This window comes from Staurois parvus, unplaced genomic scaffold, assembly GCF_062004578.1.
Source record: "Staurois parvus isolate SC_StPar_1 unplaced genomic scaffold, SC_StPar_1.0 ptg000227l, whole genome shotgun sequence".
Taxonomy (NCBI): domain Eukaryota; kingdom Metazoa; phylum Chordata; class Amphibia; order Anura; family Ranidae; genus Staurois; species Staurois parvus.
This window is the reverse complement of record NW_028318023.1, coordinates 4,491,032-4,516,710: the sequence shown is the minus strand read 5'-3', so window position 1 is coordinate 4,516,710 and position 25,679 is coordinate 4,491,032. Positions and strand designations below refer to the sequence as shown.

The following is a 25,679-nucleotide window of genomic DNA, read 5'->3' as shown; positions in this document are numbered from 1 at the left end:
CCCAGGCCCTCTGTGACTCCCTGCCCACTCCCCCCTCCCCCGAAGCTCTGCCAGATTCCCCTCCTTTCCCGCGAACTGTTGCAGGGGATCATTTCATGATGGACAGTGGGAAAGTAGCCGGTGAATATGTCATTTACCGACCCCTTCCTTTACTGAATGAACACAGTGAGTGACTCAGTGTGTTCATTCATACCTGAAGCACAGTAAACAGTGTTTACTATGCTTTAGTTTGTGAATGAACAGAAGACAGAGCAGAGTTCTTCCTGTTCATTCCTTCTGTACAGCTGAGGCTGCAAAGATGAAGATTGAGAACAGTGTCTTCAATCACTTTCTCTGTCTCAAAGGTGAGACCTCAGGGGTCTATTTATTTCCACTAAAATTGACAAAAAATAAAAAATGACATAGTAAAAAAAAAAAATGTAAGAAGAAACTACTGACATTGTTTTCTGCCCTACTGATCCAACCCACTACCCTACTGACCCTATTTACTGTCCTACTGACCCCATCCACTATCCTACTGAAACCATTCACTGCCCTACTGACTGACACTGTCCACTCCTCTACTGACTGACACTGTCCACTGCCCAACTGACTGACATAATTCACTGTTCTACTGACACCATCCACTGCTCTACTGACATCATCCATTGCTCTACTGACACTGTCCACTGCTCTACTTACTGACATTGTTGACTGCTCCACTGACATACACTGTCCATTGCCCTACTGACAGTTCACTGCTCTACTGACACAGTCCACTTCTCTACTGACACTGTCCACACACCTCCTACTGGCCTACTGACACCGTCCACTGCTCTACTGATACAGTCCACTGCTCTACTGACTGACACTACCCACTTTCAAGGTAGGCTAAGTTTATATTTTTACAGTGACATTTGTTTTATTATATTTTTACAAGTTTTCCTTAATATATAATTAGGCCTTGTGCTGGGTATTATCTTAAAGCAAAAGGGAGCTGAACCCCCGTGATTTTTTATATCTTTCATGTTGTTCAGGTTGATCTCCACCTCTCAAAGGTTGCCTACTGCTGCTCCATTGTATTCAAAATATTTTGGAGAAACTGTCCACGTTTTGAGATAACTCTCTAATTCCTTTGAATTACCCTCTCGATATGTAAATAAAAATCTGAAACAACTCTTAAGCCACTTGGAGTATCTTGGCGTGTGGTGGAAATGGCTGGGGGCAGTAGGGGGTCACCAGGTCAACTTTTGCATTGGGGCCCACAAGCTTCAAGCTACATTTTTGCACAAAACGTTAATTAGCAGATATGCAACAACTAATGTTTGTAGCTTTAAAATTACTTAAAAGTCCTAACAGGCATCCAGAGAACTTTTCAATTCTAAAATAACAATACAGTGGGGTTGATTTACTAAAGGCAAATAGATGGTGCACATTGGAAGCGCACATTTTTAGTGAATGTGGTGAAGCTGTACTTCATACGGAATACCCAATCATGCGCAAAGAAATTTTGAAAAGCAGCATTTTTATTCGCGCATTATTGGCGAATGGAAATCAGGAGAGCTTCACTACATTTGCTAACCTCTGGGGAAAATGAGTGCAACTTCACTTCTAAAGTGCACAGTCTAACTGCCTTAAGTAAATCAACCCTACAATGTTCTCTATAATTTATTTATATCCTGTTCTACCTTTATTTACATTATGTATATATATATATATATATATATATATTGCAATTCACTAACTGTTCCAGTTTTTGTTATAATTTAAAGACACCATTTGTTGTAAAAAAAAACAATAACGACAACATGGCTGAAGCTGACAATTTCATTTGAAGGGAGTTTAGGGCATTTATATCATTATTTAAAGTGGAGCTCCACCCAAAAGGGGAAGTTCCACTTTAATGCTTTGTCCCCCGCTCCCCATTAAGGATTGGCACCTTTTGGGGAGCGGGTACCCGAATTTGACACGTACCCACTCCAACTTCTGCTGCGATCGCCTAGGCCAGGGGTGTCAAACTGACGGCCCTCTAGCTGTTGCAAAACTACAAGTCCCATCAAGCATCTGACTTTGGGAGTCATGCTTGTAACTGCCAATCTTGCAATGCCTCATGGGACTTGTAGTTTGGCAACAGCTGGAGGGCTGCCAGTTTGACACCTGTGGCCTAGGCAATCAGAAGGGGAAGTTGTCGTCCTCCGTCCCCTGTAGACTTCTAGGACACGTGACAGGTCCCAGAAGACTACAGGGCCATTCACAAAGCGCAACACTTCTCGCGCATGCGCAGTGAGCACCCAGCTGTGAAGCCACAAGCTGTCACAGCCGAGTGCCCATACTAAAGATACCGGTGCCAGGGAGAGAAGACGGCTGGTGAAACCAGTGGTTGTAAGGACACAGGTAAGTGGCTATATTTTAAAAGTCAGCAGCTACAGTTTTTGTAGCTGCTGAGTTTTATTTTTTTTTTTTTTCAGCTGGAACTCCGCTTTAACAGGTAATCATCTGTAAGTTGCTGCTTCCTGTTATGCTTGTTCTGATAATCGTCTGACACTTTTATATGCCTATCTAAAGATGTAATTCAAAACTCTTACATAATCAGAAACATTACATTTGGGTACTGGCCTTTATTGTAGTTAAAAAGAAATATGCGTCCTCTCGGTGGGTGGGCCTTGACAAAATATTTGCGTACCAAAATGTAAACAAACCTGTGCTGAGAGGGTGCACCCTGCACGCTCCTAGCCCAGTTACCGGCGCCTAACAGAAAGCTCTCGCCTTGCTACTTCGGGAGCTTTCTGATCATGTGACCGCTGTGACAGCCAATCACGGCGGTCATATGATCATAAACCCATCCTGTTTTCCAGCATCAGAAACCCCTTAAAGGGCTGGGAGGTGCGTTAAGGGTTAATTTTATATGCCCTTGGGGTCCACTATACTTATAATATCAAGCTACATTTAAACTAAAAAAAACCCCAAATATGCACTTGACAGAAAATGATCATTTTATAACTGCAGGTGGGCGGGGCTTGAGGCACCCCAGTGAGGACATAGTAGAACTGCACTTGCCAATGCCTAAACCCAGATAGAGAGCCGTGTTCATGTGAAATCAAGATTAAGGCAGATCTTCCAAGCGAGTGAGCAGCACTTGCACTGTTCACTCTCAGTAATCTGCGACCAAGCTGTTACATTGTTAAAAATATATATTTTTTTAAATATATTCTTCAGATTTTTTTAACATATAAAAAAGTAATTTTAGCATATATTTGTACATATATTTGTAAATGCATTCCAAAAATGTAGATTTGTATTTTTAAAGACATACAGTATATTTGAAATGTATTTTTAAAAATATTTTCCATATATATTGTAATAAAAACGCATTTCAACATGCAGTGTGTGTGTATATATATATATATATATATATATATATATGTATATATAAAATATTTATTGAAATATATTGTGAAATATACTGAATATGGCCAAAATTGTAGTATTTCAAATATATGGCAATATATGTGTGAGGAATATTTTTAAAATATATTTCAAATATATTTTTCTTCCATATGGGAGGGCTCCCTTACATCTCTCTCTCCTGTGACTCCCAGGATAGATCCCAAGCTATGCTGTGCCACTAATCCGGTCCCAGTATAGAGAAGGGGCCACCCTTTTATCCCACAGTAACCCTCACCCTTACCAGTCACTTGTTCAATGGCTGGTTGGCTGCTTTTAGCAAAAGATATGGTTGTCCCTAGCAGCAGCAATGTAACCTACACTAGACAGCATCCTACATGCTGAGCTCTATGTACTGTATCTCCCTAACTCTCTAGTCCCCTAATGTAAGCCCTGTTCTTTTGATACACCATGCATGTGCCCGTTTAGAGAGACTTTAGACAAAGGCAGATTAAAAAAACAAGGAAGCTTTACTAAAATATTACCCAGGCATACAGGAGCAGTTCCTTCAAAGAAATTTTACATACATTCCTGTACAGTATTCTCTAAGTGCCCCATAAATTGTATGCACCTTAGGCAGATGGTAAGTTCATGAAAACAATCCATTTAGGCAATTAATTCACAGAGGTAACAAGCTCTCCCTTTAGAGTCCATGATTGACAGTAATCCACAAAAAGCACTAAATACATAACTGGTAGCTAAGGGGTTGATTTACTAAAAGTGCAGAGTGCAAAATTGGGCACAGTTGTGCATGGTAGCCATTCAGCTTCTAATTTCAGATTGTTCAATTAAGCTTTGGCAAAAAAACCTGGAAGCTGATTGGTTTCTTTGCAGAGCTGCGCCAGATTTTACTCTTAGTTTTAGTAAATCAACCCCTAAGAGTCCTCAGATTCTCAACCCTGTAGGGAACCCTGACTGAGCCCCCAGATGGGGTCCTAGTCTGGCAGAGTAACAGCCTACACAGTAATAGCCTACAACTTGGTAATGGTTCCAGCAGAAGACTCCAGGGGCAATGAAGAACCCATTTGTATGTGGTATGACCTACATGGGGACAGGGGATACTAACCCTGCTAAAAAGTGTACAAAAACATAGTTGACCCAGATAACTTCAGATCAGAGTCAGCACAGCAGAAAAACGTTTAATCCCTTGGAATCACCTGCTTGCATGCAGGTATCATGATGGAGCTTGAAACACTGTTTTATTCAAGACATCAAATAAGTACATTTTTTTTCTTAAAAATATAATGCTCTTCCTTAACTCTAGATAGCCCAACAGCTTTTGAGTCCACATGTGCTCAGGGACCTACACAGTTACACCTTATGTCCACTCTCTATAAAATATTAATGGATGCATCCCCCCTTACAGCAGTTACTCATGTGTATGCAGAAGTGGTGCTTAGCCCTTAATCGTTCTATCCCCCTGGTATGTTGGCAAAAGATCTGGGATATGGCGGCTAAATCCTCAAAATGTGTTAGTCATAACGAGAATATTTATAAGGTTTTAATGTACTGTTACAGAACCCCAGATCTTTTACACTCGATCAATAAGAATGCGTCAGAGGTTTGTTGGAGATGTGAATGAGACAGAGATACGATGACTCATATTTTTTGGAACTGCCCTCTCATACAGACCTATTGGTCAAAAGTTCAGCAGGTTTTGGAAATGTGTTTTAGAAGTTTTCCTCCCTCTGGACCCTCTCAATTATCTTTTAGGCCTGCCTGCATTAGGTATACCTAAGGGTGCTAAAAGACTTGCTGTTCACATTCTCACAGCAGCCAGACAACTAATTCCATGCCATTGGAGAACTCCTGGTATTTCGACACACTCACAATTTATTTCTGCTGTAGCAGAGGTTAGGAGGTTGGAATGCCTAACGGCTATCTCCAATGAGTCCCTGGACACTTTTAACAAAATGTGGAACCTCTGGGATAACTCCTCTTATGGGTCATCTAACTCTTCCATTTAACCCCCTTAATGTTGCGTAATAATTAAAACTCTGGTGTACATTCAAAGTTACACACCTTGATACATGTTTCAGTAACATTTGAATTATTTCTGAAGCCCTGTAATGGGCAAAGTTGATTTCTAAGTCATTTCATGATGACTGTTCCTTTATGTTCCTTTCAAGTATATACCATACATAAGTATATTCACATGAACTCATGTGATTTTTGTCTACGTACACTTAGGTTTAAAAGGCATGCTTGTATATCACAGTTGTAAGATCTGGCATTTTCTTGTCTTTACTAAAGAATTTTGCCCCTATTGGACGCTCTATTTCTATTTCTGTACTTATTATAATTGTCCCTATGATAAGGCACATGCTAGACTCTAGGGAATTGGGAATGGTGACAGGTATTCTGTTGTGGAAGGGATGACGCCGCTCAAACCAGCCCAATCTGATCATGGTTTTGGCCTCAGCTACTGAAGCCCAAGTGGGTGGGGTGAAAGGCATCAGAGGGTGAGACCAGAGCAGTGGCTGAGGCCAACACCGTGATCAGATCGGGCTGGTTTGAACGGCATCTTCCCTGCCATAAATTTACACTTCTGAATTGGTGCACTCTGACGCCTGTTCCCATGTTATGAGTTCCAGCAGAGAGACTCCATATCCTCTGGCTTTGAACAATGCTACAAGTCTTTCGGGATCACAGGTGTACTGCATCTGTCACAGGCTTGCCCACAGTTCGTACAGAGCGCTATAATGAACTGGTGGAAAGTGCAACCATACAGTCATAGGGAAATAAGGATTTTCACCAGCAGATCTTGCTTTCTAATGATGGGTACATTTAAAAAAAAATAAACTTTAATGCTTATGGAACAGTTTAGTTTGATTCTTTTCATGTATATATTTTAAACTAAGGTTTTATATCTGCCTTTTTACTATTTATGTAAAATATCTCTTCATCTTCACAAATGACCCTTTAATAGTAAAGAGATCCCTGCATGTTTTAGAAGGAGCAGAAATCGCTTACATGTGGCCTGTTTTTGACATTCTTGATTGTGTGGGTATATTTTAGCATATGCTACTGAGCTCTGTAAGCATCAGGCTTTTTGTCCCATTAAACCACATAAGGGCAACTTGAAAAATGTGAAAAGAGGCTCAGAGCGCCACCTGTTGGCTGAAAGTACACTTTTTTTTTAGTATCTAGCCGTGAGGGAAGGTAAGCTTTTTATTTGTGTATTTGTTTATTAGTAATGACTGTAATAAATATGTACAAGCCGCTAAGTAATTTTCTTAACCCTCAGCATGCTGTCAAACTGAAGTGATTCCCTGACATATGCTGTGTGTTGTTCAAAAGCTGACAGCAGTGCAACCCATAATGCTATATAAAAAATATCTGAAGCTTTGTACATACAAAGTTCCAATCTTATTCTATTCAACAGCTACAGTTCAAAGGTGTAAATACCATATTACACAGTGCAAATGTCAATCAGTATCTTCCGAGCTCCCTATACCCCTAATGTACATTGCATCCAGAAAGTATTCACAGAGCTTAACTTTTGCCACATTTTGTTGTTACAGCCTCATTCCAAAATGGATTAAATTAATTTTTTCCTCAACATTCAACAAACCATGCCCCATAATGTTAACGTGAAAGAAGTTCGTTTTGAAATCTTTGCAATTTATTAAAAATAAAAAATGAAAACAACCACATGTACATAAGTATTCACAGCCTTTGCTCAATACTTTGTTGAAGCATCTTTAGCACCAATTACTCAAGTCATTTTGAGTATGATGCTACAATCTTGGCACGCCTATTTTTGTGCAATTTCTCCCATTCTTCTTTGCTGCACCTCTCAGCCTCCATCAGGTTGGATGGGGAGCATCGATGTACATCCATTTTCAGATCTCTCCAGAGATGTTCAGGTCTGGGCTCTGGCTGGGCCACTCCAGGACATTCACAGAGTTGGCCCATAGCCACTCCTTTTTTATGTGCTGCGTGCTTAGGGTCGTTGTCCTGTTGAAAGATGAACCGTTGCCCCAGTCTAAGGTCCAGAGTGCTCTGGAACAGGTTTTCATCAAGGATGTCTCTGTACATTGCTGCATTCATCTTTCCTTCAATCCTGACTAGTCTCCCAGTTCCTGCTGCTGAAAAAAATCCCCACAGCATGATGCTGCTACAACCATGCTTCACTGTAGGGATGTATTGGCCAGGTGGTGAGCGATGCCTGGTTTCCTCCAGACATGACGCTTGGCATTCAGGCCAAAAAGTTCAATCTTTGTTTCATCAGACCAGAGAGTTTTGTTTCTCATGGTCTGAGAGTCCCTCAAGTGCCTTTTGGCAAATTCCAAGCAGGCTGCCATTTGCCTTTTACTGAGGAGTGGCTTCCGTCTGGCCACTCTACCATACAGGCCTGATTGGTGGAGTGCTGCTGAGATGGTTGTGCTTCTGGAAGGTTCTCCTCTCTCCACAGAGAAACTCTAGAGCTCTTTCAAAGTGACCAGCGGGTGCTTGGTTACCTCCCTGGCTAAGGCCCTTCTTCCTCAACTGCTCTTTTTGGCCGGGCTTGGTTACCTCCCTGGCTAAGGTCCTTCTTCCTCAACTGCTCTTTTTGGCCGGGCGGCCTGCTCTAGGAAGATTCCTGGTGATTCCAAGCTTCTTCTATTTAGGGATGATGGAGGCCACTGTGCTCATTGGGACCTTCAATGCTGCAGAAATTTTTCTGTACCCTTTCCTAGATCTGTGCCTTGATACAATCCTGTCTCGGAGGTCTACGGACAATTCCTTGGACTTCATGGCTTGGTTTGTGCTCTGACATGCACTGTTAACTGTGGAACCTTATATAGACAGGTTTATGCCTTTCCTAATCATGTCCAATGAACTGATTTTCCCACAGGTGGACTCCAATCAATTTGTGGAAACATCTCAAGGATGATCAGTGGGAACAGGATGCACCAGAGCTCAATTTTGAGTGTCATAGCAAAGGCTGTAAATACTTATGTACACGTGTTTTTTTTATTTTTTTTTATTTTTAATAAATTGCAAAGATTTCAAAACAAACTTCTTTCACATTGTCATTATGAGGTATTGTTTGTGGAATGTTGAGGAAAGAAATTAATTTAATCCATTTTGGAATAAGACTGTAACATAAGAAAATGTGGCAAAAGTTAAGTGCTCTTAATACTTTCTGGATGCACTGTATCACCCAGTGTATTCACAGGGTGAAATCATATTAATTAATGCAAAACCAAATGTGGTGCATAAAAACTGTTCTTTTCATTTCTTCTAAAATTTATCAAGCTCTCTCACATTCAGAATGTGCTCCCCACTCGTCACGACTTAGTGCTCATGAGCGTCAAACATATTACCTACCCATTACGGAAAGGTAATTAGGATTTATATAAAGGCTTCTCTGATCATCAGTTCACATGCAAGATTCATCACCTCGTCTTATTTTCCCCTTCAATTTACAGAAAGGTAGTAGCGTGAATCATTCTCACAATGATTCATTCTCATAAAAAGTATTATGGTAAAGGATCAAGATGAAAGATCATGTAGTTTAAATCCTTTTGTTAGAATATCAAACAATGAAAGGCTGTTACACTTATGTGTTACAAATGTTCACTGCACTATAGTAATTGCTGTGTTTGCTCCAAACATCCAAGTTCCACCTGTTAATTTTGGCCTGGAGTTGGTAATCCGTGGCTTATCTGGATTTCTGCTTGAATGGTTCCCAAAGATTGAACTAATTTTTATCTTAGTCACCGGTCACACCGCTGCAACTTAAAATTGTGCGATTTGTGTGCAATTTCAGGTGCGATTTCTGAAGACTTTATTGCTACTTGTGAAGATTTTCAATGATTTCTTGCAATTTGCAGTGTGATTTCCATTATATTCTATGTATGTGAAATCGCAACAAAACTGCAGTAAAAGTAATGCAAGAACTACTTTAGAAATCACGCTGCAGCAAATCACACTTGTTCAGACACTGACATTCATATTCATTAGGTGTGATTTCAATTCGCAAATCGCATCTGAAAATGCACCGGTATGACTGGGCACTGTCTTTATTAGAAACCAAAGACAGACCGTTATAACTGCAGTTTGCTACAAGTGTATCTATATTCAAAGCTTTTCTTTTAGTTTTGGGTAGAGTGAGGAAGGATTAGAATGCCTGCTAGGTTTTTCTGCTGTCCAGGAAGATTTCTCCTTACTCACTGTCCTGGGAACTACCTTTTCATCAGACCGGACGTAAAGTAAACTCTCCAACAGTTAAGCTCTCCATACATTAATCATTTTTTTAATTCAGCCAGCTGGTTGAATAAAAAAAAGATCCGATGCCCACCATTTACATATTCAAGGTGGTTGGGGGAATCCTTCCCGCTAAGCTATTGTATTCTGACAGTGGAGAGACTTCTTTGCTTTCAGAATACAGTGATCAGTGCGCCTGGCTTTAGTTTTTCATTCAGGATAAACCTGACAGGCTGGTTGTGCCCATGCACAAACAGAGGTAAAAACGAGAGGGATGGGAATGCTAGTCACAGATTTTCTTCCACTTTCTGTGAAACTCTGTCCCCAGAACAGGATGGGAGGGAAAATCTCTCTAACTGAGCCCTAGATAACAGAGAACTCGATAGGGATTCTAATCCCCACTCTAATCAAAACTAAAAAAAAATGTTTTGACTGTCAATACACTTTAATAAAGACATGGTTTAATGGTTGATGGTGGAAAACATATACATACAGTTGCAAGAAAAAGTATGTGAACCCCTTGGGATTACGAGTTTTGCATGAATTGGGCATAAAATGTGCTCTGAACGTCATCTAAGTCACAACAATAGAAGAACACAGTCTGCTGAACATAATACTACACAAACATTAGATGTTGCCATGGTTTAATTGCACATAACATGTAAACATTCACAGTGCAGGGAGGAAAAAGTATGTGAGGCCCTAGCTTAATGACTTCTCCCAGAGCTAATTGGAGCCAGGAGTGAGCCAACCTTGACTCCAATCAGTGTGATGATATTGGATGTGTTGCTGACAGCTGTCCTGCCCTTAAAAAACACACACCTGTTTTGGGTTTACTGGTTTCAAGAAGCACTGTCTGATGTGAACCATGCCTTGCAGAAAAGAGCTCTCAGAAGACCTACGATCAAGAATTGTTGACTTGCATGAAGCTGGAAAGGGTTACAAAAGTAACTCCAAAAGCCTTGATGTTCATGTGTCCATGGTAAGACAGACTGTCTACAAATGGAGAAAGTTTAACACTGCTGCTACTCTCCCTAGGAGTGGTCGTACTGTAAAAATGACTGCAAGAGCACAGCGCAGAATGCTGCATAAGGTAAAGAAGAATCCTAGAGTGTCAGCTAAAGACCTACAGAAATCTCTGGCACATGCTAACATTTTTGTTGACACATCTACAATAAGGAAAACCTTAAACAAGAATGGAGTACATGGGAGGACACCACGAAGGAAGCCATTGCTGTCCAAAAAGAATATTGCAGCACGTTTGAAGTTTGCAAAAGAGCACCTGGATGTTCCACAGCACTACTGGCAAAATATACTGTGGACAGATGAAACCAAGATTGAGTTGTTTGGGAAGAACACACAACACTATGTGTGGAGAAAAAAAGGCACAGCACACCAACATCAAAACCTCATCCCCACTGTAAAACATGGCGGAGGGAGCATCATGGTTTGGGGCTGCTTTGCTGCCTCAGGGCCTGGACGGATTGTTGTCATTGATGGGAAAATGAATTCCAGAGTTTATCAAGACATTTTGCAGGAAAACGTACAACCATCTGTCCGCCAACTGAAGCTCCGCAGAGGATGGGTGATGCAACAGGACAATGACCCAAAGCATACAAGTAATTCAACAAAACAATGGCTGCAACAGCACAGAATACGCCTTCTGGAGTGGCCCAGTCAGAGTCCTGACCTCAACCTGATTGAAATGCTGTGGCATGACCTTAAGAGAGCGATTCACACCAGACATCCCAAGAATATTGCTACACTGAAACAGTTTTGTGAAGGGGAGTGGTCCAAAATTACTCCAGATCGTTGTGCAGGTCTGATCTGCAACTACAGGAAACGTTTGGTTGAGGTTATTGCTGCCAAAGGAGGGTCAACCAGTTATTAAGTCCAAAGGTTCACATACTTTTTCCTCCCTGCACTGTGAATGTTTACATGTTATGTGCAATTAAACCATGGCAACATCTAATGTTTGTGTAGTATTATGTTCAGCAGACTGTGTTCTTCTATTGTTTTGACTTAGATGACGTTCAGAGCACATTTTATGCCCAATTCATGCAAAACTCCACGTAATCCCAAGGGGTTCACATACTTTTTCTTGCAACTGTACCTTTTCATTTAGTACCTGGCGACACCTCCATTATTATCGTTGATCCAAACCATATCCGTTGTCATTCATGTGTATTTTTTGTACCCACTCTCAAATAATCCCTCATGTAATGATCCCCTGTGATCAAGACAGTCTGCGTCTAGGACCGATCACACGCATGTGATCACTGCATGATGATATTGCATGCCAGTTGCCCTGATTATCTACGAGAGTCAAAAGTCTCCCATTGCTTTAAATGGGGCTTCCTACTTGCAGCTAATCGTGGGAAGCCCCGCTATGATACTTGCAGGTATTGCAGGAAGGGAGCATTTGCAAGTATGAATGCAGGCTTAGAAGGTTCTAGTGAAAAAACTGCCTCAGATAAACAGGTAAAACGTATGTAGAAGTATTTGTTTCATTTCTGTGTATCATCTAAGACTAGTCACTTCACTGGGTATACATGAAGGTTTACAACCACGATGACCAGCAATTTCTTGGGGGAAGAATATTTTCTAAAGAATACATAGTGTATATACACTATATTGCCAAATTGGGACACTCCTCCAAATCATTGGATTCAGGTGTTCCAATCACCTCCATGGCCACAGGTGTATAAAATCGGGCACCTAGGCATACAGACTGCTTCTACAAACATTTGTGAAAGAATGGGTCGCTCTCAGGAGCTCAGTGAATTCAAGTGTGGTATTGTGATAGGTTGCCACCTGTGCAATAAGTCAATCGGTGAAATTTCCTTGCTAATATTTCATCATCAACTATTAGTGGTATTATAACAAAGTGGAAGCAACTGGGAACAACAGCTCCTCAGCCATGAAGTGGTAGGCCACGTAAAATGACAGAGCGGGGTCAGCACATGCTAGAGCTCACAGTGCACAGAAGTTGCCAACTGTCTGCAAAGTCAGTAGCTAAAGACCTTCACATTAGCACAACTACAGTGCATAGGCAGCTTCATGGAATGGGTTTCATAAAGACATGCTTTGTGCACTGGATCACAGTCATGTTGGAACAGGATGGGGCCATCCCCAAACTGTTCCCACAAAGTTGGGATCATGAAATTGTCCAAAATGTATGTATGCTGACTCCTTAAGAGTTCCCTTCACTGGAACTAAGGGGCCAAACCCAACTCCTGAAAAACAACTCCGCATCATAATCCCCCTCCACCAAACTTTACACTTGGCACAATGCAGTCAGGCAAGTACCATACTCCTGGCAACCACCAAACTCAGACACATCCACTGGATTGCCAGACAGAGAAGCGTGATTGGTCACTCCAGGGAACACATCTCCACTGCTCTAGAGTCCAGTGGCAGCATGCTGTACACCACTGTATCCGGTGCTTTGCATTGCAGTCGGTGATGTAAGGCTTGGATGTAGCTGCTGGGCTATGGAAACCCATTCCATGAAGCTCTCTATGCACTGTTAATGTGCTAACCTGAAGGCCACATGAAGTTTGGAGGTCTGTGCGCTATTGATTCTGCAGACAGCTGGCGACTTCTGCGAACTTCACCATGAATTGACCCTGCTCTGTCACTTTACGTCGCCTACCACTTCGTGGCTGAGTTGCTGTTGTTCCCAGTTGCTTCCACTTTGTTATAATACCACTAAGAGTTGACTGTGCAATTTAGTAGCAAGGAAATTTCATAGATGGCGTAAAGACATGGATGAGCGAGTTTTGGGTGGAAGAATTTGACTGGCCTGCAGAGTCCTGACCTCATCCTGATAGAACACCTTTGGGATGAATTAGAGCGAAGACTGCGAGCCAGGCCTTCTCGTCTGTTATCAGTGCCTGACCTCACAAATGTGCTTCTAGAAGAATGGTCAAACATTCCCATAGACACACTCCTAAACCTTGTGGACAGCCTTCACAGAAGAGTTGAAGCTGTTATAGCTGCAAAGGATGGGCCAACTCAATATTGAACCCTACGGACTAACCTGGGATGCCACTAAAGTTCATGTGTGTGTAAAGGCAGGAGTCCCTATACTTTCGGCAATATAGTGTAATATATATATATATATATATATATATATATATATACAGTGATGTGAAAAGGTATTTTCCCCCTTCCTGATTTTTTTTTTGCATATATATATATATATATATATATATATATATATATATATTCATATATCGGCAGATGAAACTTTAAGATCCTCATCATATTTTTACAGGGCTAACTTTAACTACTTCTCTGAAAAAAGGCTGTTGCTTGCTGAGGTCAATAATTGAAGGTCAGACTATACAGTCAGCTAAATGATCAAGAGAAGTGACTCATCTCCCCTTCTTCCCCATATTTTTCTGATCTGTAAAGTTCATACAATGATTATGTCAGATTGAGACTTTTTAAAAGGAAAGCTACTGCTGTTCTCAATCTATTTCAAAAAGGATGCACTGTGTATCTTGTGCTATGGGTAATCCTTATATTTAAGGGTGCATTTATAAAATATTAGTTGGCTGAATGTCTAAATCATTTATGCCAAAATTTCCTTGTGTTTTTTCTTATAGATACATTTCTATATCTTCAACTTCATCTAGTGGCCAAAATGTGGTATTTTTTTTCATTGTGGTATTTCAGAAAGCAATACCACATTTTGGACAATAGATAGTGGACAATATAGGATTGAATCTATTAGAAAACATTTGGGGACATTTCAGCAAGCGTTCAAGAATGGTTCTGATATTTCACAAATTAATGTTTTATAAATAGACCCCTAAGTGTTAATTTATGTTAAAAAATTTTTTTTATATAAACAGTACAAAGAAAAACACACATAACAACAGAAATTAATTAGACCAGTGACTTCCTGGGATTTCTTCTTATGTGGCAAGACTGGTCAAACCCACATCTGCAATTTTAGGAACACCTGACATCTATGGGCTAGTCATGTTGAATTTTGGATAACCTTTTCTCACAATTGTATAAGGATTAAACGAGATCCATGCCAGGTTGAAAGTTAGTGCAGTTCCTCAGTCAGATTAAGTGCAAAAGGTGCGATGGAGGCAGAGCTTGTTCTTCTAACCTCTTTTTAATGTTGCCTGTAACCCTGGCATAGATACAGTATCTCTGACAGCCAGGTTTTTGCTATCAACTGAACATTCTTGTTCAATGTTTTATTAGAAAGATTCAAGAAATACAAAAATTGCATATTTAGGTATCACAAAATTTGTACATAGACATTAAAGTCATAAAGGCAATTATGTGTATATATACAATGTGTATGTATGAATGTGATTTAGGGACCTTAGATTGTACAACCCTTGAGGGTTAGGGACTGATGTGAATGTATAATATATATATGTAAAGTGCTGCTCAAATTGATGGTGCTATATAAGTACCTGAAATAAATAAATAAATAATGTTATATAAGGTATATGGACAATGATGACAGCAGTGTAAAGTGCAGCCATAGCAGCAGAAATAGAAAAGAAACGGGAAAGAAGGTCTGTTGAGGGAAAGGTGTAGGAGAGGAGAAAAGAGGGCATTTGGAAAGGAAAAGAAAAGGACCAGGTTCATTGGGTTAAGGGGGAGGGGGGGGGTGTTTGGCTGGTGAGGATTCACAGCAGTTGTGGGTAGAGATGACGAAAGATTGCATATGTGAGTTAGTTTTTGTTAGATCCAGGCTCATGAGATTAATCTAAATTTAAATTTTACTTACAACTTTGCATAAAGTCTTTACATTTTGGCAACTGAGAAAATCATTTAAGTGGGTGCATTGCATTACCATGTTTATACAACGTTACCCTTTACACAGCTCCACATTTAGGTTTTACAGATGAATATTAATCTGTAATGCAGACAAATAGCAATTTTTTGAAGGTATGCATATCTAATTAAAGAAACTCTTTGGATGGACCTGCTAATACCTTTTAAATATAATACTGTCAAAACCTACCTGCAATTAGGAATATTAAATTAAAAGTACAGGGACATCTTATGCTAATTCTCATCTTCATAGCTTGTCTGAAGTTTGCCTCCACGTCAAGCACATATCCACAAAGTAATTAATGTTTAAAAATGCTGAAAGATATTTTACAGTTTGTGGTGTTAACCCATGGCCTCTCACATACTCTTTTTTGAAGCACATACAAACCTTAAAGTGATTCTAAAGGGTTTTTTTTTCTTTTTAAATAACAAACACATTATACGCACCTGCTCTGTGCAATAGTTTTGCACAGAGCAGCCCCAATCTGCTTCTTCTCAGATCACCCGCCACGGTCCTGGCTCCTTCCCCTTGGCCAGTGCCAACTACAGCAAACAACTTGCTATGTGGGCAGTGGTGCGTGCTTGCTCCCAAGCCCCTCTCTATGTGTTCATAAGACACATAGACCCACAGCTTGGCCCAGCCCCACTGCTTTCTCCTCATTGTCTCACTGGCTGTGATTGACAGCAGTGGGAGCCAATGGCTCCCACTACTGTGTCTCAGCCAATAAGAAGAGAGAGACCCGGGACAGCTGAGGCTCCCATGTACATCGCTGGATTGAGAAGGGGCCCAGGTGAGTATGGAGGGGGGGCTGACGGGGGCTGCTACACGCAAAAGGTTTTTTACTTTCATGCATCGAATGCTTGAAGGTAAAAAACCTTCAGACTCTACAACCACTTTAACTTTACAGTACCCTTTGAAATGTCTTAATGTATCTTCTGAGGTGCTTTTACACTTACACTTTTTTGAGTACAGTTTGCTATAAATATGTGTCTTCTAGTTCCTACTCTTCTAAGGTGCTGTGTATACCCTTATGTTGCTGGGATTCACACCATTTACCTTGGCTAGATTAAGTACAAATAGGGTATTAGTAGTAAATTGGGGCAATCTAAAAGAATTAATAATTTTGTGAGTGTGTGATATTAAAAGTCATTTGCATTTGTTGTATTTGAAATGCTGTGACAGTGTCTAAACTACGTTTGGGGGACATTATGACTATTGGTTACTGCCGGCTGACCACTTACAAAAACAAAAAATGTGGAGTTATGAATGAAGTCTGTATGCTCTTTCTGTGTATGTGAAGTTTTAGTCTGAGTGAACTGGTTTACTAACCTAAAGACACACTGGTAGTCTAACAGTGGATGAGTATGTCAGTGACATTAGATTATACGTTATTAGATTATATATTATCCAGAAACAGTTATTGATGTGAATGGTTTTATACATTCCATAAAGCCCTGCATGAATGTTGGTATTATATAAATTGAGACAATGAGTAAATTGAAATACTGACTGGATGCAATAGACATGTCCGGGGATTTTTGACCCTAAATTGTAAGTAGTAAATCATTGGGGAATGAGGTTACCAACACAGTAATGAACTGCACCTGCTAGGTGTCAGGTGCTGAAATAACCCTTGCCTACAATTCTGACTTTATTTGGCATTTGCACCAACAGAGTCCCATGTTCCACCTTACTGATAAGCTAGGCAGTAAAGTTCAACATGGGAAGAAAATTTTAGTTATAGACTTCATTTAGACATTTGGTTGGAAAACTATGGGTCAATAAGAATCTCAATTTTCATAATGTGGTGGTAAGCGGTCTTGGAGGATGTCAACAATGCACCTACTGAAAAGCACACCCTAGTTGCAGCATGTAGGAATTTAGGAGCACATAACAGAACACACTTCCACAGCAAAACTGAAATGTGAACAACCCCATTCCTAAAAATTGGTATGAATTTAAAAAAGCTTAATAAAAATAATGAATGCTAACAAGTCCATATGCTTCTAATTAGCTAAAGATTCAAGAGTTCAATACTGTTTAGTTAAGCAGTAACCAAATATTTAGGAGTGTCTTAAATTCAGGATTGTTTTTATCTCTGCTAGTTACAGTGTCTAGCTACTTTTGTGCTGTAATAGGTCCTGTTTTCTGTGATATTCTACAACCCAGGAACTTTAAAGCTTGCTATTATTAAAGTATATCTCAAAAACTGCGCTAGGAAATAAACCACCAATAAATAGCAGCTGAACACCGTACCTTGATACCAGGCACCTACTCAATAGTGTACAAATAAAGTGGAGCGCTTAAACATTCTAAACAAAATAAACTTCAAAAGTGATTCAAAATGTTCATAGGTGAAATATCAAATGATAAAATCAAAGCAGAACAGTCCCCAAATGCCATGATGAGATAGGAAGACTTCCGAGGATAGCCAACGTGGCACCACCTACTTGCATGCATGCCTTACCAGAAAGTGTGTGACCCCCTAATAAGAGTGGTCAATCACGCTTTTTTTTAAAAGACCTCCAGGGATATGGACGGAGGGCATAACCCCTGGACACCCAAAAAAGAGAAACTGGTAATCCACCCAAGATGATCCCTATATGTAGTGACTCCAACCACACCAAGCAAGTTGTATAAGACCAGAACTCGTGGTGTTAAACATGTAATAACAGATTTCTCCACAAAGTGTAAAACCCTCAAATAACGCAATTTATTGTAGTAAAAATACACTCACATGATGAAAGACATATATCAGCATGTAACAGCACTAAGATCAGACTTCCAGCATCCAAGATAGCCTCCGGCCGGTCGGCCATGCATGGTAGCGTGTGTGCATGGCTCCACCTTATGCATTTCATCATACATTACATCATCAAGGGGTGTGCCAGAGGTGGAAATGTCGGTTATTGGCATTTCTCTCCTCACAAGCTGTCACGCTGACAGCTCGTGAGGAGAGGAGAGCCGGTAATCGGCATTCCTCAGAGGGGACATGTACACTGATCATCAGGGCCCTGATGATCAGTGAAGCCCCAGCAGTGCCACCTGTCAGTGCTTATCAATGCCAGCTGTCAGTGCTCATCAATGCCACCTGCGAGTGCCCATCAGTGCCACATCAATGCCACATATCAGTGCCTACCAGTGCACATCAATGCAACATATCAGTGCCCATCTGAGCTGCCTTTCAGTGTCACCTATCAGTGCCAGTTAGTGCCACCTATCAATGCCAGTCAGTGCCACCTATCAGTGCTGCCACTCAGTGTCACCTATCAGTGCCGCCTATCAGTGTGCATCATTGCCGCCTAACAGTGCCAGTCAGTGCCACCAAACCGTGCCAGTCAGTGCCGCCTATCAGTGCCAGTCGGTGCTGCCTATCAGTGCCATATATGAGTGCTGCCTTTCAGTGCCCATCAGTGATGCCTGTCAATGCCCATCAGTGCCACCTACCAGTGCCTCCTCATCAGTGCCACCTATCAGTGCCCATCAGTGCAGCCTATCAGTGCCCATCACTGCAGCCTCATTAGCACACATCAGTGAAGGAGAAAAATCACTTATTTACAAAATTGTATAACAAAAACTAAGAAAAAACTTTTTTTTTTCAAAATTTTTAGTTGTTTTTGGTTTGTTTAGCAAAACATAAACAACCAAGAGTTGATTAAATACCACCAAAAGAAAGCTCTATCAGCCTCAAAAAAATGCTAAAAATCTCATATGGTTACAGTGTTGCATGACCGCGCAATTGTCAAAGTATGACCGCGCTGAAAGCTGAAAAGCTGGGCAGGAATGGGGTATAAGTGCCCCGTAGGCAAGTGGTTAAACCCACAGGACCTTAGTTATCTACAGCTCTAACTAGGATGCCTTTCAAGTAATCTGCCTCTTAAATATATTTACCACAAAACAAGTTTGTTTTTTTACAGGTGCAGTTTAAAGTTTCAATGCAACTTAAATCATGTATGTTTCTGTTGCTTTTCAGATGAACCATGCTTAGGAGATAAGTCCATATTCTGCCAAATGGAGGTACTTGCACGATATTGCTCAATACCGGGCTACAACAAGCTCTGCTGTGAATCCTGCAGCAAACGCAGCACTCAGTCTCCCCCATTCCTCACAGAGGCAGCAGAAACTGAGGATGAACTTTCTTTTGATCCCAGTGCATCAAGAGCAGGAATGATACCCACATCTTTATCATCCGACAATGAAGAAACTGAATCTGAAGCTAGAAGTCTTTTGACTATTCTTTCTTCCATAGAAAGCAATGCAGATCTTGGCCTCGTGTCTCCAACAGAGAATCGAGCAAAGACATCAGATCCAGCATTAAGGAGATCACAACTAGCAGCAAGCAAGACTTTTAAACTTGTTGCTGTTCCCCCATCTGCAGCAACTCACAACAGCAACATCCATACACATAAATCATCAGGAGCGGCCATGCCGCTTGCAGCAGGTGCTAACTCCAGCTCAACAGGTGCTCATTCTTCAGTAAAAACCCTGAAGAGAAATGATAAGCCTCAAGAGAAGAGACGTTCTTTACAGTCGTCCTCTATAGAAAGATGAACTTAAATGCTTAGGGACTGGAGCAAAAGGACACATTGGTGCTTTCTGCTTTAAAAAAAAGTGCAAAGTGCTGGTTCACTTACTCATTCGTCCATTTTCCAACTGTTCTTTGCTTTCATTTGTAACTTGAAATTATTGTAGGAAAAACACCAAAGATCCCCAGTCATGATTTGCTGGGTTTATTCACTGGCCCATAACCAAGAATCAGTTTAGTGTTCTTTTTTCCTTTTGAAACCAGGTGACACTTTTTTCCACCTCTAAAGACAATGTTCCTCAGCTGTTGTGTAGATGTTTGAATGTTGCAAAGTCAGTATTATTTTTCTTTTTTTTTCTGATTATGTATTGTTTACTGGTTTTAAGTTTTTTTTTTTTTGGTGCTATTTGCCTGTCAGTACAATCTGCCTTACATTCCACGAGGTGAATCTTTTTCGTAAATCCTAATCCAGTGGTTCTATATGACATGTTTATTTGACTAAAGTATTCTTCATCATCTTGAATGGTTTTATTACTGTCATTTTCAAACCTTCAGTAACATCTTATTGGCAAGACAAAGCATGTCTTTTAAAACCACTTTGCTTACTATCACTGTACAGTTATCCTTGTCTATACTTAGGTATTGGTTATATTATACTGGAAAAAGAAGATGGATTAGAAGGAAAATACACATATTAGATAATGGAAGTTATTGGATACATCTCCCACGTGTTAGAAAACAATGCCATCAATACAAATCCAACTTCTTATTCATCATGACCTTGCCTAGGGGCTCCAAACTAAATTTATGTTTTAGCAAATCTACATAATTTCTCAGTGAGTGCTTCCTTGTTATAGTCCTACAATTAGAACTGCCTCACCAAAATAGGGAAGATTGGAAGATATTTAGTAGAGTCTAATCTACTGAGAAGAATATTTCTTCTTCCATTTCAAAGATGCACATGGAACAATAGGTATGCTTGCAGGAGGAGCTCAAATGGACAGCCTCTTTATTTAGAGGAAGTAAAGAGACATAGAATAGAATTACTAACAAAATTACACATTTTTTTTTCAATTGAAAAGAGCCTTGGGCTCCAACCAACAAATAACTTATCACCATTTAGTCATTGCACATCTTTGCCATAAAATAAATAATTATTCCAAAAACCAATCACTGACCAAAGAGAGATATTTATTTTATTATTTTTCTTTATTTTCTTTTTCTTTGCAAAACTCACCTCACATTTCACAACCACAATGCTTCTGACTGCAATAATATATTTGCAACATGGTCTACCAGATCATATTTTTCACCAATTTCACCAGTCTTGCTCTTTCATGTAGCTGTAAAGTACTTGTATATAGAATATAAAAGTGAAGATATTTATTAAAAATTGATTTTCTTGATAGATTTTATTTACTGAATATTTACAATGATAGCATCCGCATAGTTTTTTTTGTCTATATTAAAAAGCAGGTAAGCAATTTGCACGACAGTCCTTTGCAAACATAGGTTATAAGCTAAACCGGAAACTACTGCATAAAATATGGCGCTCAAAACCAATCATTTGATGAATCCATTTCATGTAAAACATAACTAGTTTAAAATTTGACAAACAATTTTTATTGAAAGAATTGTCCATGATAACAACAAAAAAAAAAACGTTACATGTCAATGATGTGTATAATTAGGTTTAGAAATCCAATGTAAAATTTTGACGATAAAGTAATGCATTGAAACAAAGTCAATCTGAAACGTACCTGTAACTAGACCTTAGAAGTAAATTGTGGGTTTTTTCTATGTAATGTATTGTGCATAAGCTAACCCTAAAGTATTGACTTGACACCTTCAATGGCTTTATGTGACACCACTATAAAGTTTAGAAGGTCAGAACTATAGTCTAGATTAGTACTCAGACAACCCCTGACCACAGACAGACAATTGAGTTTATGACTGCCAAGACAGAAATTTAGTAAAAAATATTTTTCTTCATACCCTATTATTGTCTGGATGTAGATATTCATTATGCTGTATTTCGCTTTTTTTACCATATATTTCTTACAGAGCTCATTTCGTGACCTTTTTTAAGTGTACACTACTGATGCTGTTTGTTGTATTGGGGAGCACTTAGCAATAAAAAGCTTTAATATAGTATACTTTGTCTGGCTTATTTATATATCCATTGTGACTGTTTATTCAATGCCCATTTTCTAACAGATTTTGCATTGATTTTATAACCTTGCAGTGACAGAGGTTGCTTGGTTTGGATGACTACACAGACGGTAAGAGAGAACAGAGCAGGGGCATCCCTAGGGTTGGTGTCACCCAGTGCCGGAACACTTGGTGACACCCCCTCTCTCTGCTCTCTTTCTCCCCCACTCTCTCTGCCCTCTTTCTCCACCCCCTCTGCTCTTTTTCTCCCCCCTCTCTCTCTGCCCTCTTTCCCCCCCCTCTCTATCTTCCCTCTTCCCCCCCCCTCTCTCTGCTCTCTTTCCCCCACCTCTATCTTTCCTCTTTCTCCCCCCCTCTCTCTCTGCCCTCTTCCCCCCCCCTCTCTCCCCCCTACCTACTACATGAAGCTGCAGTGCTGTCACCAGGGTCCGGGGATTACACACTGACCTGCTGCATACTCTCAATCCGTCCCCTCAATGCTTGCTTATTTCAGCAGCAGCACATACAGGGGTGGACTGAGCCTCTCATGGGGCCCTGTAGTGACCCCAGGCCCTCGGTCAGTCCACCCCTGGTGGAGCGGGTCTAGTGTCACCCCATGAAAAAAGTGTCACCCGGTACGGCCCGCACCCCCTGCACCTGCCTAGGGACGCCCCTGGAACAGAGCATGTAGCTCCAGCTTCCTGTTCTCTGTGCTGTGTCTGTCACAGTTGCAGAACTGATAGCTCGAAATTAAGAAAAGGGCTTGCACCCCTTTTGTTAATTAGGAGCAGCATTTGCTCTATTTTATGTTTAGAAGAGTAATGCAAGCATTGTGCTTGCAGCACTCTTTGTTAAATCTCCCGTATGTGCACCATGCATAGGTTGCTCCCAGCAAATGATTTTCCAATGATCATCACATGTGTCTAGTAATCAGAATGTCTCATGAGCACTCCAAACTCCACAGGCATATTTAGAGGTTTGAACACAATGATCATCTCTCACTGAATGAATAGAATTCACTACAAAGTAAAATCTATTCATTCTAAGTTTTGCTGTATTATAAGTAAAAACAATTTAATCTCACCCAATATCCAAACCCAGTACAGAGGGTAACTGAGCACAGCGATAGATAGACCGTTTTCATGGAGCAGGAACATGAAAGGGCCCAATCAGAGACTGTCTACCTGACTAAATTTATTGTGGATGGACGGCCATGATGTGTTTTGCTTTAGAAAACTATAAAAGGTTTGTTTTGATATACAGTATATGACATATAGTTACATAGTTGGTAAGCTTGAATAAAGACACCAGTCTATCCAGTTCAACCTGTGTGGGTGTGTTTGTCAAAAATCATTTCCCATATCCCTGTATACTCCTGTGTTCGCTAATATGTCCATTTTTAAAAAATTATATATTTCTCGCTGACACCACTGATTGTGGAAATGAGTTCCACATCCTTACCGCCCTGACAGTGAAAAACACCCTACGCAGTTTAAGGTTAAACCCATTCTCCTCCAATTTCATTGAGTGGTCATGTGTCTTCTTATATTCCCTGTGAACGAATAGTTATTCCCTACACTAGAATCACCTTTAAGATATTTGTATATCACTACCATATCTCCTGTCAAGCATTTCTTCTCCAGGGAGAATACGTTTCATGTTTGTAGTTCTTCCTCATAAAGGAGTCCAGTTCCCTAAATAGCTTTGTTATCCTTCTCTGGACTCTCTCCAGTTCCAGCACATCCTTGCTAAGGACTGAAGACCAGAACTGGAAGGCATACTTAAGATGTGGCTGAACCAGAGTTTTATAGCATAGTAGGATTATAGGTTTATTTCTTGAGTAAATATCCTTTTTTATACATGCTAATATTCCCCCAGCTGTGCCTGCTGCAGCTTGGCATTGCATGCTATTAATGAGTCTATCATCTACTACGATCTTTTTCTGTCCTTGATCCCCGCAAAGGTTTTCCCCCTAGCGAGTAACATGCATTCATATTTTTAGCCCCCAAGTACATTACTTTACATTTCTCAACATTTAACCTCAATTGCCATGTATTATTGAGGTCTTCTTGTAAAGTAAAATTTCTATATCATGCTGTGAAGTTATTGCCCTGCTTAGCTTTGTATCATCAACAAACACTGAGATTGAGCTATTTATACCAACCTCTATATCATTTAGGAATAAATTAAACAGAATTGGTCCCAGGACAGAGCCTTGGGGCACCCCACTTACCACTTCAGACCAGTCTGAGAACATGTAATTTATCACCATATTTTGGATGTGCCACTGTAATCAGTCTTCTGTCCATGAATAATTTCTATGGTCTATGCCTAAAGACCTCAGTTTGTAAATTAAGCTTTTATTTGAGACTGTATTGAACGCTCTTGCAAAAAGCAGATACACCACATCCACAGGCCTTCCTTTATCTATGCAGCTCACTTCCTCGTAGAATGTTGGCAGGTTGGTTTGGCAAGAACGATATGGCATGAATCCATGCTGATTACTACTAATAATACTGTTTTCATCAGCAAATTCTTGAATATAGTCCCTTATCACCCCCTCCAATAGTTTACATACTATTGATATATGAGAGAGAAGAGTACTTTGTTTCATGGTGTCTTGCTATATGGCCTGCAGCTGGTGGTAAGTGAATAAGGTTGATGCTACAGTGGGGGATTAGGCCATCTGGTATTATAGAGTATTGTCCTCTGATAGTTACTGGTTAAGTTCCTGAAAATACACATATGCCTTTAATGCAAGGGGAGGCTAATGCGCATTGTAACACCAATTTTTAAGACTCCCAAGAAGGGCATATACATATACACACACAGTGAAGGAAATAATATTTGATGTCCTGCTGATTTTGAATTTTTGCCCACTCACAAAGAAATGATCAGTCTAAAAATTGAATGGTAGGTGCATTGTAACACTGAGAGACAGAATAGCAACAAAATATTCAAAAGAAATGACAGCTCTTTGGTCTTTGCCATGGTTGAGAGTTTGGAATCTGATTGTTTGATTGCTCCTGTGGACAGGTGTCTTTTATACAGGTAATAAAATGAGATTAGCAGCACTCCCTTTAAGAGACTGATTCTAATCTCAGCTTGTTACCTGTATGAAAGACACCTAGTGGCCAGAAATCCTGCTGAATGATAGGCAATCAAATACTTATTCCCCTCATGAGCATGCAAATCAGTGCATAATTTGTTAGACACGCTATTCTGTCTCTGTGTTACAATACACCTACCATTCGATTTTTAGACTGATCATCTCTTTGTGAGTGGGCAAACAGTCAAAATAAGCAGGGGATCAAATACTTATTTCCTTCACTGTGTATATATATATATATATATATATATATATATATACACAGTATGTATGTATATATATATATATAAAACCTTTTAGATGTTATTCAACAGAAGGTGCATTGACCTTGATAGCATGGATTTCTGAACAATGTTAAAGTGAGTCCAAAGTGAGTCTGACCAAAGGACTGTTTACTCTGCTGCCTTTTTATTAACATACAATCAAGAAGCCTAGCTACTAAAGTTGTAACCCTTTCACTGCCA

General features: G+C 40.1%; 1 protein-coding gene across 3 annotated transcripts in view; it reads left to right on the top strand.

The window, feature by feature from the left end:
- The window catches only part of ADAMTS3 (ADAM metallopeptidase with thrombospondin type 1 motif 3), a 305,366-nt gene extending 283,257 nt beyond the window's left edge, over positions 1-22,109 (top strand). For all 3 annotated transcript variants that reach the window (XM_089679599.1, XM_089679598.1, XM_089679600.1), the window contains one exon: positions 19,404-22,109. In XM_089679599.1, coding sequence (XP_089535725.1) covers positions 19,404-19,981 — 578 coding nt within the window. In that variant the 3' untranslated portion in view covers positions 19,982-22,109. The remainder of the gene's footprint in view (positions 1-19,403) is intronic.
- Positions 22,110-25,679: the final 3,570 nt, after the last annotated feature.